General features: G+C 45.7%; 1 protein-coding gene across 1 annotated transcript in view; it reads left to right on the forward strand.

The window, feature by feature from the left end:
* thada (THADA armadillo repeat containing) overlaps positions 1 to 11,827 on the forward strand; it is a 128,570-nt gene that overhangs the window by 28,840 nt on the left and 87,903 nt on the right. Inside the window, exons 23-24 of the mRNA XM_056291597.1 lie at positions 4,746 to 4,878; positions 10,136 to 10,258. Of these exons, the coding sequence (XP_056147572.1) occupies positions 4,746 to 4,878; positions 10,136 to 10,258 (256 nt within the window). The remainder of the gene's footprint in view (positions 1 to 4,745; positions 4,879 to 10,135; positions 10,259 to 11,827) is intronic.

The following is an 11,827-nucleotide window of genomic DNA, read 5'->3' on the forward strand; positions in this document are numbered from 1 at the left end:
ATCAGTCTTGTGCCTTTATGCCATCTGTTAGTATGTCTCGAAATCGGCTTCACATCATCTCACAATTACTCCTCACGTGTAAAGTGATTGCATAAAAGTGAATTACGTAGTTCATCACCGTGTGGTACTACGAAAGAGTTTTGCACAGATCCAGGTTTGTCTCGCATTGGCATACTTCGGGTAGTGCAGTAATGGGGTATGTGTTATCATTTTAATGTTTTGCATTTCAACAGTATGATTATTTACTTTTGACCAAATCTGATCCCTAGAGAGTGCAGTACTTGCAAAGTGTCCTACTTTGGTAAAAAGTACGCATTTCTCATCTTTTTGTATTTCCCTCATGTGACTAGTACTGTGGATGAAATTGCTTTTCCTATTGAGCAGCACCGGATTGATGGGGCCTCTCTGGCAGCTCATAGCAGTGCTGAAGGGACAAGATTAAACTTGGCTGAAGCCTCAGGTTCACTCTCTGATTGGGCATCACTCCCGACCTCCTCCATCTCTGCTGCAGTTGTAAACAACTCGATATTTTTTGCGAAACAGAAAAATCTAGGTTGCTTTATTTCTACACGGTATAAAAGAATCCCCCCTCTTTTTTGTAAACCTCCCCGTTTTCCTCTGTGGAGGTTTTGTGGAAATGTCTTTTTGGTGTACAGCGGGCGACGATCCACAAGCTTTTTGGATGATGTTGAGTTTGATTGAACCACCCAGACTTGAAGAGCTTTACAAAAACATGATTGTTTGCTTATGAACAAAACTGGTCTCTCTCTATGACTCGTGTGTTGTGAAATGAGGGCGACATTCTGGTGGTTGTGTGTAGGTGTGTGAAAGGAGAGAGAGAGTGTGTGTGTGTGTGTTTAGAAAGAGTGTGGACTGGAAAGAGCGGTGTGTGGATGGTATGCAGGCCGTGTGTTGGGTTATGGGGTGTTGATTGCTGGGTGCTTAACCACTGCCTTTTGATGCTCTGCACTGGTTTCTGGATCAGTGTGTTCCACTTTGCTCTCTCTTTCTTTATCTTTCTCTCCATTGCTTGCCTGCACACGGTCTATCTCTCTCTCTCTCTCTCTCTCTTGTTGGCTCTCTTGCTCTCTCTCTCTCTCTCTCAAGACTCAATACATTATTGCCGTATCAACTTTACAGATGATTTTGATGTTGTTTCGGTGTGCTCAGATATAACAGTAAACACATAACCACACAATATGGTATGAGGAGTATCCACAAAAACATATTGTTGCAATTATATTACAATAATTCAATTAATGCAACCATATGTCCCATGCCCTTAAAGTGACAAATTAGTGTGCATGTGCTTAAGGAGTCTATACTTATACAATCAGTGAAGCATTTAGGATGTGGATTGCTGCAGGGTAAGTGCTATTGTGGACGCGAGATGTTCCGGTCTTAATACTGTGGAGTCTTTTACCCGAAAGGAGATGATTGAATAGCGGGTTGGCGGGGTGCGAGGAGTCCATTTAAAATTTTAAAACCTTTCTGCTGAATGCGAATATGGTATAATTCAGAAATGGTGGGGAGTCCACAGCCAATTATTTTTGAAGCTGTGCGATCTACTCTGTCCAACAGTTTGTTTTTCTTGTGGGCTGTATGAATTGTTTGGTATACAATTCTGTATACCATACAGTTGTTGAGAAAGTGAGCACACTTTCCATTACAGCTCTGAAGAACTGTAACATGGCAACCCTTGACAGTCCAAATTTCATATGCTGCCTTAGAAAGAATAGTCCTTGATGATCTTTCTTCTGGATGGTGATGAAGTTGTCTCCCCATGGGCGGCACAGTGGCCAAGTGGTTAGCGCTGTTGCCTCACAGCAAGAAGGTCCTGGGTGCGAACCGCAAGCCGTCTCAGGTCCTTCCTGTGTGCAGTTTGCATGTTCTTGTTGTGTCTGGGTGGGTTTCCTCCGGGTGCTCTGGTTTCCTCCCACCATCAAAAACATGTGTATATTAGGGTTGATACTCCTGTCTGTGCCCCTGACCAAGGCAATAGGAAGAAATAACTGGAGTTGGTCTCCAGGTGCTGCGTGGCGGCTGCCCATTGCTCCTAGCTACACAGCTAGGATGGGTTAACTGCAGAGAGTGACATTTCATTGTATGTATGTACAAATAACAAAGTGTATTCTATTCTTTTATTTCAGGGAAGAGGAGATTTTAGTCCCAAGGAATTTGAAATGATCCACTCTCTCTACCCCCTGGTTGTTAATGGCCAGCGGTTGTAGCTCTCCCTGATTTTTATGGAAGTCAACCACAAGTTCTTTTGTTTTTTTGATGTTCAGTTTGAGATTTTTATTGCTTCACCAGTCCACAAGAGAGGAAACCTCCTTTCTATAAGCTTTCTCATCATTACAGGAAATCAGTCCCACCAGTGTTGTATCATCAGCAAACCTGGTCATTTTTACAGTGTCAGAGTGTGAAATACAGTCATTGGTGTATAATGAGTAGAGCAGAGGTGAGAGGACACACCCATGAGGTGTACCTGTGCTCATAGCCAGTGAGTTTGACAATTTGTTGAATTTGACAACCTGTGTTCTGCCCAGTAAGAAGTCCAAGACCCAGAGAAATAGAGACTGAGGGAAACCTAGCTGCAAAAGTTTGGTATATAGCCTTGTGGTTATGATTGCATTAAAAGCTGAGCTATAGTCATTGAACAGTACCAGAGTGTAGGTGGCAGGCGCCTCTATAGATGCTGCAAGATGGAGTAGAGACAGAGAGATACAGCATGATCCACCGACCTATTGGCCCTGTACACAAACTGATTGGGGTCTTCTAGCACAGCACCGGACAGATGTTTACATACTATGTGTGCAGACACTCTCATATTAAGACAATGGGCCTGTAGTCATTTAAACAGCTAACAATGGGGTTCTTAGGCATAGGAATTATAACTACAGATTTAAAGCATGCTGCTACTTTGCACTGGTTGATAGACCAGTTAAAAATACAAATCAGAACAGAAGCAAGATCAGCAGCACACCATTTTTTTATTTTTTATTTTTGAAAATGTTCCCCCTTTTTTTCTCCTCAATGGTATCCGGTCAATTACCCCTTTCTTCCGAGCCATCCCGGTCGCTGCTCCACCCCCTCTGCCAATCCGGGGAGGGCTGCAGACTATCACATGCCTCCTCCGATACATGTGCAGTCCCCCCCCCCCCCGAACAGGCGCCCCGACTGACCAGAGGAGGCGCCAGTGCAGCTACCAGGACACATACCCACATCCGGCTTCCCACCCACAGACACGGCCAATTGTGTCTGTGGGGATGCCTGACTAAGCCGGAGGTAACACGGAGATTCGAACAGGTGACCCCCGTGTTGGTAGGCAGCGAAATAGACCACTACGCTACCCGGATGCCCCAGCAGCACACCATTTTAAAGTGGTTGAGGACACAAGATCAGGGTCTTCAGCTTTTTCACTGTTCTGATTGCGCAGCAGACCCCTGACCTCATGCTTCCCAATCACAAATGGTGGACTCAGCGGGGCATCCACTGTAGGCAGACTCGGTTGTCAGGTTGAGGTTTTATCAAAACGACAGTAGAACCCATTAAGTTCATCAGGGAACTTGGGGTCATCATTGCAGGCAGAGTGTTTCGCCTTGTAGTTGGTAATTTGCCACAGTCCCTGCCACACACCTCTGCCTTCTTTGCCCTGGAGCTTGTTCCCCAGCTTGTGTTTGTAATCGGCCTTAGCCTTCCTGATTGCATCACTGCATGTCTGCTTTCACTTTGCATGTCTTGCCATGTGAAACACAACATAAAGGTGTGCGAGTGTCCTTGTATGCTGACAGCCTAATATGTTTCTTGCCTTTCTTCCACACTAGGCTGTTTGGTCTGACCTCTGCTCCAATGCTTATTGATAAATAACTGCTGTTGACAGAACAAGAGAATACATTTTTCCTTTGCAGTATACCAACTCCTCCGTGTTTGTGTGTCTGTAAATATATGTGCGTATATGATTATGAGCATGTGTGTGTGTGTGTGAGATCTGTGTTAAATAATATTCTAAGCATATATATATTAATGTGCTTTGAGCATGGGATGACTGATGTGTGCCATACAAAACAGTTCATGTCAGAAAGTTTCAATTCTTCGAAAATAAATTTAGTTTCTTTTTGTCTCGTATGAACCCATAATGTTAAAACAAAAATGATTTTCAACTTTTTCACTCAGGTCTGTTGTGTGCGGAGTGTAGCTAAGCAAAATAAACAAGGCTTTTATAGAGAGCATCCCTCCAGTCTTCAGTAAATACCCTTTTCCATGCTAATGTGTTGTGTAAGCTGTTCATACAGCGGATGAAGGTATTTCACTGCTTAAACATGAGTTTAACACGTGCTGAAATGAAACATTTAAACATCGTTTTACATTTTCATATTTTACAGCCGGGATGGGCAACGTGGTCCAGAAAGGTCCGGTGTGGGTGCAGGTCTTTGTTCCAACCAAGGAGTTACACACCTGAGTCTACAAATCAAGGTCCTTAGCAAAGACTATTGGTTGACTGATAGAATCAGGTGTGTAACTGCTTGGTTGGAACAAAGACCTGCACCCACACCGGACCTTTCTGGACAATGTTGCCTATCCCTGTTTTACAGTATGTCACCCCTAAAAGGTAAACCAAGTAATCGGATCCGTGTCAGCATGTTTGATGAGCTTTTTCATGTGTTTGTGTGTGTGTGTGTGTGTGTGTGTGTGTGTGTGTGTGTGTGTGTGTGCGTGCGTGTGCGTGCGTGTGCGTGCTTTAGGAGTAGGAGCCGAGCCCTGCAGCAGCTTCCTGCCCGCTGGCTGTCTGAGGTACTGCAGGAAGTCAAGTCCAGTGACCCTTCATCCAAGCTTTGTGCCACGCGTCGCAGCGCTGGAATACCTTTCTACATCCAGGTGGTCTTGTGTGTGTCTGTGTCCATAACAAAGTCTGCAGACCTGTCCACAACATTGGTGTGACATGAAGCTGAAGTTAGGCTTTGTAGCAGAAACAATTTATTTTGTAACTTTTGATGTAAAATTCGAGTCTTTGGTGAGTTTATGATAATTTAATGGATTCAGGAAAAGTATTTAAAATGTGTGTTTGCAATACACATTGACCAGTGTGATCTTATGCACTGCTACCTCTGACTTTGAAAAGGGGTCATTTCTGGGCTACTGGGGTTAAAGGTCAGGTTTAAAGTTAGGGCAGGTTAAATGGAAATGATCCCAATTTCCAACAATCTCTCTCACTCTCCCACCCCCCCCCCCGCCATAACATTCCAATAGCAGCCATAATACTGAACAGTCTTACGTATGTCTCTGAATCGCCGCCAAAATTGTTTAGGAAAAGTGTTCACGAGTGATGTCACTGGCGAGCAATCCAGGACTGAAAATGTACTTCCTGGTTAAAATAAAAGTACTTCCTGCTTTGCTGGTAGGCTGCATTATATAAGAAAATGAGGATATCATCACTGCACACATCTGTATTATAACAACTCTACATTATACAGTTGCATGTACAACCCCAATTCCCAAAAAGTTGGGACAGCATGGAAAATGCTAATAAAAACAAAATGGAGTGATTTGTAAATTTACTTTGACGTGCATTCAAACAAAACAGCATAAAGACAAGGGATTTCATTTTTTTTTTGGGGGTGGGTGGGGGGGTTTCCCCTTTTTTTCTCTCCATTTGTACCTCGCCAATTACCCCACTCTTCTGAGCCGTCCCGGTTACTGCTCCACCCCCTCTGCCGATCCGGGGAGGGTTACAGACATGACTCCTCCAATACATATGGAGTCACCAGCTGCTTCTTTTCACCTGACAGTGAGGAGTTTCACCAGGGGGACATAGCATGTGGGAGGATCACGCTATTCCCCCCAAGTTCCCCCTTGCCTCAAACAGGCGCCCCGACCTACCATAGGAGGTGCTAGTGCAGCAACCAGGACACATGCCCACATCTGGCTTCCCACCCGCAGACACGGCCAATTGTGTCTGTAGGGACTCCCGACCAAGCCGTAGGTAACACAGGGATTCGAACTGGTGATCCCCATGTTGGTAGGCAACGGAGTAGACCGCCACGCTACCCTGACGCCCCCGAAAACCATTTCTGAATGTGCATGATCTCCGATCAGTCAGACGTCACCATCATAAACACCAGCATGCATCTGTAATGGATATCATGACATGGGCTTGGGAATACTTTGGTGTTGACTGACAGAGGTTGACTGTTTGCATCCACAGATGCAAGTTATGGCTTCACTTATGCAAAGCAGAACCAGTACATCAACACTGTACAGAAGTGCCACCGACTTCTCTGGGCTTGATCTCATCTGACATGGAAAGTAGCATAGTGGAATTGTGTTTTGTGGTCTGACAAGTCAACATTTCAGATGGTTTCTGGAAAAAACAGCTGGGGTATTCTCTGGGCCAGAGAGGAAGACGACCATCCAAGCTGTTATCAGTCTCTGGTCCAAAAGCCAGGGTCTGTCATGGTATGGAGGTGTGACAGGGCCCATGGCATGGGTAACTTGCACATCTGTGAGAGCACTGTTAATGCAGAGAGATATGTACAGATTTTGGAGGGACATATGCTGCCATCCAGATGGCTTCTTTTCCAGTGACGTCCCTGCATTTTCCAGCAGGACAATGCCAAACCACATACTGCCCGGATTACAAGTGCATGGCTGTGTATGCAGAGAGTGTGGGTGCTAGATTGGCCCGCCTGCAGTCATTAACTGTTTCCGATTGAGAATGTGTGGCACATTATGAGGCAACTAAGCCCCCGTACAATTGCACAGCTGAAGACCTTCATATGGATGGATTGGGGGGGGGGGTCCACTTGCTAAACTTAACCAACTAGTGTCTTCAGTGCCCAAACAAAAGAAATGGTGATTTTACACAGCGGTAAACACTCGACTGTCCCAGCTTTTTTTGGAGCGTGTTGCAGTTATCAGAGGATCGGATTTGAAACGAGTGTATGTTTAAAAAAATTTTTTTTGATTCATAAGATAAAACACCAGATAATCAGAATCAGAAACACTTTGTCGTTTCATTTCAAGCACTTGCGCACACGAAATGGAACGAAACATCGTTTCCCCCAGCCCACAACAGTGCAACGCAAAGACAAAAACACATATCCAAAAACTACAAGAACATACATCCAAAAAATACAGGAACTACAAGAACACATCCAAAAACTACAAGAACTACAAGAACACATCCAAAAAGTACAAGAACACATCCAAAAACTACAAGAACTACAAGAACACATCCAAACTAACACACATATCCAAACTAAACAAAATAATTCCACTGTCCAGGAGAACGCCAGGCAGCCAGGATGACTGTCGGGACTGCCGGTCTTGCATGGGCTAGCAGTTAGCTTAGCCTGCCCTGCTTCCGCGTCCTGTCAGACTGCCCTCGGTGTTTCCCCTTTGGGCGCAGCTCCGGTCAGGCCCGTGGTCCTTAGGCCCACAAAGACGCTGCAGACCAGGCTCCCAAATGATGTGTTGTAGTGTTGTCAATATAGTACAGGGGGAAGAGAATTTACAAATCACTCCTTTTTGCTTTTATTAGCATTTTCCACACTGTCCCAGCTTTTATGGATTTAGGGTTGTAGCATTGTTATTTGCATTTTTTTATACAATGTGGCCTATTGGCAAACCAGAAAGTAAATTTTCCCATTCACAGATTGTCTGCCAGTGATGTCACTGATGATCTTTCAGAGACTGCTCAGTATTATGGCTGCAAATGGTAAGATATGCCTACACCATTGAAAGACTTGCCAATGGTGAGGGTTAATATAAGGGAACGAATGGCCAAAAGTCTTCCCATGCATGGGGACTGTGTGTGTGTGTGTGTGTGTGTTTACTTTTAAAAGCAGTGCAATCAGCAGTTCTTGGCGTGCCATGTGAGCACTCATGCTGGAAGAACACTGAGTCCCTTAATCCATCTCTCAGTCTGTCACACTGAAACACAAACACACACACACACCATGCGGATGCGTGCACACATTCACTGTCCTTTCATTGACTCCCTCATCCAATCACCTCAATATGGTGTCTTGATTGAACAGTCAAACCGTTGCACTTGACTGCGTCATGCAGGTATCCAACCAGGAAGTAACCAACTCAGCATGGGGCCCTCCATCTTCCTCTAATAACAGCAGTAGACCAGCGGTGCTGGGTGCCATAGATTACATCTTTTATCACAGCAGTAATACCTCAGTGGGTGCTTTCCTGTGAATTATGGGTAAGACCATCATGTGACTGGGTATTAAGCACGGCAGTAAATCATCGGCATCATTTAAAGACAACGTGAAATGGCATTCAGAGCATTTCTTGCTTCCCCAGTGTGATATATTTCCAAGTAAAACAGGATCTCAGGCTGGGACAAAATGTAGGGAGGGATGTGATTTGATCCTTCAGGACTTTGGATAATACAAAACATTTTATGATATTTTTGGTTGGAATGTTAGTCGTCTGCCCACTTGGACTTGATGACGCAATCGCAAAAACTTGGCTGTTTTAGAGAAAGTTAAAGTGTTTTGATTTTGAGGGGAAAATAAACGAAAAAGGGATTATTTTGTATCTTATTTTTCTGTTGGCAGAAGTTGTTGAATAGGTGCACAATATAACTGGGGAAATGACTTGACAAAGTAAAAAGTGATTTTCTTTTTTTGGGGCCCCCCCCCCCCCGTTTTCTCCCCAGTTGTATCCGGCCAATCACCCCACTCTACTGAGCCATCCCAGTCACTGATCCACCCTGTCTGCCGACCCGGGGAGGGCTGCAAACTACCACATGCCTCCTCCGATACATGTGGAGTCGCCAGCCGCTTCTTTTCACCTGACAGCGAGGAGTTTCACCCGGGGGATGTAGCATGTGGGAGGATCACGCTATTCCCCCCAGTTCCCCCTCTCCCCCGAACGGACGCCCCAACCGACCAGAGGAGGCGCTAGTGCAGCAACCAGGACACATACCCACATCCGGCTTCCCACCCACAGACACGGCCAGTTGTGTCTGTAAGGATGCCTGGCCAAGCCGAAGGTAACACGGGCTTCAAACCGGCGATCCCCGTGTTGGTAGGCAACGGAGTAGACTGCCACGCCACCCGGATGCCCCGTAAAAAGCCGTTTTCAATGTAACATCCAAACAGCCTACCAACCAAATCTCTCTAAACAATGGCTAGTAACAGCCCTTACCAGCATTATCTAATGCCTCTTTGTCCATTCATATTGCATGGCAAAAACTGCCTTTTTATATATAAAATCAGATGTCACAACTCTGGAATGGTCTAGGACAGGGAAGGGGGGGGGGGGGGAGGATTAGGTGAGGATGAGGGGAGAATGAGAATGCAGAGGCAGATAAGATGAGAGTGGGAACAAAGACAGCGGAGGAAGTCTGGGAGAGTGCTTTAGTAGACACCTTGGCAGAGGTTAGACCTGCATTCCTTTGGAGAGAGATGGCGACAGATCCGGGAAGCCCGGCTCCAGCGCTGGCCTCCTGCTGGTCTGGGTTAGCCTGGAACAGACTTCACAGGATCCAGACGGGCCCTCCTTCTCTTCTCTCTTTCCTCTCCTCTTTACCTCCACCCTACCCCCTGCTCCCCCACAAGAGGTTCTCCTCCTCTCCTCCCTATCTCAACATCCCTCCAAGGCCTAAGTCTCTAACCAAAACTCAGGCCAGACACACAGCTGGATCCCATCAGCTCCTCCAGTAGAAGAACTCTTCGCTTCCACTGCTGCTCACCGCCACGCCGCCCCTCTGTGCTGTGGCGCGTACTGATGATGTCATTTAGCTAAGCTGTGGGTGTGTCGTAGAATGTTTTATGTAATGGTTTGGCCTCAACACCGTGCAGAATAGAATAACATCATGTTGATGTTTAATTTAGCTCATTTCTAACCTTTGTTTATACAGGATGTACACACAGAGCAAGCTCTCCGTAACAAGCAGACCTTGTTTCAGAAAGAGGGAAAATATGAGGCGCTTATATCCAGAATTAGTTGCAATATTAAACGACATTTAGTGATGTAATACTGCAGTTTTGAGAGCAAATCTTTTGTGTTAATGATTGTCTCTTTCAGCGTTTCTGTATTTTTCTACGCCCTTACTTTCGTTCCATAGTAGATGTCTCTGTATTGACCGGTTTGTCGACTGTTTTGCCCCCTCTAGGCCCTGCTGTCCTCTGAGCCAAAGTCCTCCAGCTGCGGTCTGCTGAAGATGACCATGAGAGAGCTGACAGCTCTGGCCATGCCTTCTTCTGGCAGAGACACCGACCAGTCCACTGTCCCTCAGGTACACCCACATGGTACTTCTGTTTCACCCTGGTGTCCCGTATCCAGTCAGCTTCCACCTGACAGGTCTAATCCTGGCACAGAGAAGGGGGACACATTTTGTCTCAGTGCGGGAGTTCTGATGTGACCGATATTTTTTTTTTTCCGGTGTTAACTTGATTTGGTAGTCGAACATGCATAGGTAACTTTCATAAGTTTTTTCAAAATGGAGAAAGAACATACACTACACTGTTGCTGTAGATTTGAAAATGTTTCGCCATTCATCTGATTGGTTCTTCAGTTCAGACGTAATTCAAGGAACCTTGCTTATATTTCGTGGAGAAGCCACTCCCCTTGGTTACTGAGGGTGCAGGTGAGGACATCCATTCAAAAGGTGCTTTTTTTTGGGGGGGGTTCCCCCTTTTATTTTCCCCCCAAGGTTTCCCCCTTTTATTTTCCCCCAATTGTATCCGGCCAATTACCCTACTCTTCCGAGCTGTTCCAGTCACTGCTCCACCCCCTCTGCCGATCCGGGGAGGGTTGCAGACTATCACATGGCCTCCTCCAATACATGCGGAGTCACCAGCTGTATCTTTTCACCTGACAATGAGGAGTTTCACCAGAGGGACGTAGTATGTGGGAGGATCACACTATCCCCCCAGTTCCCCCGAACAGGCGCCCCAACCGACCAGAGGAGGCGCTAGTGCCATGACCAGGACACATACCCACATCCAGCTTCCCACCCGCAGACATGGCCAGTTGTGTCTTTAGTGACGCCCGACCAAGCCAGAGATAACATGGGGATTCGAACTGGCGATCCCCATGTTGCTAGGCAATGGAATAGACCGCTACGCTACCCGGATGCCTCAAAAGGTGCTTTTTAAAAAAATGTGTTATCACTTCCCTGGTCGTGCCCCTCCTTTAGCTTGTGAATGGGTCGACTTAGAGAACCACCAGGTCAGAGTTGTTGTGGCTGGGTCATAGATTGTGGACCTCACCTACGTCCTCATTCACCAAGGGGAGTGGGTTCTCCATATAAGCCAGATTCCCCACATTTAGACACCATAACTGAAGAAACCAATCGAATGAACAGTAAAACATTTTCAATTCTACAGTGGCAGTCTAAGGTATGTTCTTCCTCTGTTTTGACATCATATATTCTTGACTAATATGAATCATCACAGTTTCTCTAACTGTTTTTCTGACCACCTGGCATGCCGACTGAGCTGGGGAAAAACACTACATCAGTCAAACGGTTGTTTAATCCTGACTTTGGCCAGGATACTTGTTTATTCTATCAAGCAACAGTTATCTTTTGGAGGTTACTTGCTTGTAAAATGTGATAGTGACTGTTGAGTTTTTCGGTATACCAGCTGCCATGGCCCGTGAACCAGAAAAGTAAAAAGTTAGTCTCCTTCCCGTCCCCTACAAAACCCAAACAGAACCCACGCTTCATTTCATTTTATTACAGAGGCTTCATTTTTCTCTTATTGGTGGGCATATGTTTGCTTTGTCAATATCTTAGTTGATCTTAGAATAGAAGTGCTTTCTCAGCATCTCTGGTGTGGTCTTGTGAGAATGGAAATGGCTC

The sequence above is a fragment of the Lampris incognitus genome, chromosome 13, assembly GCF_029633865.1.
Source record: "Lampris incognitus isolate fLamInc1 chromosome 13, fLamInc1.hap2, whole genome shotgun sequence".
In the NCBI taxonomy this organism is placed as follows: domain Eukaryota; kingdom Metazoa; phylum Chordata; class Actinopteri; order Lampriformes; family Lampridae; genus Lampris; species Lampris incognitus.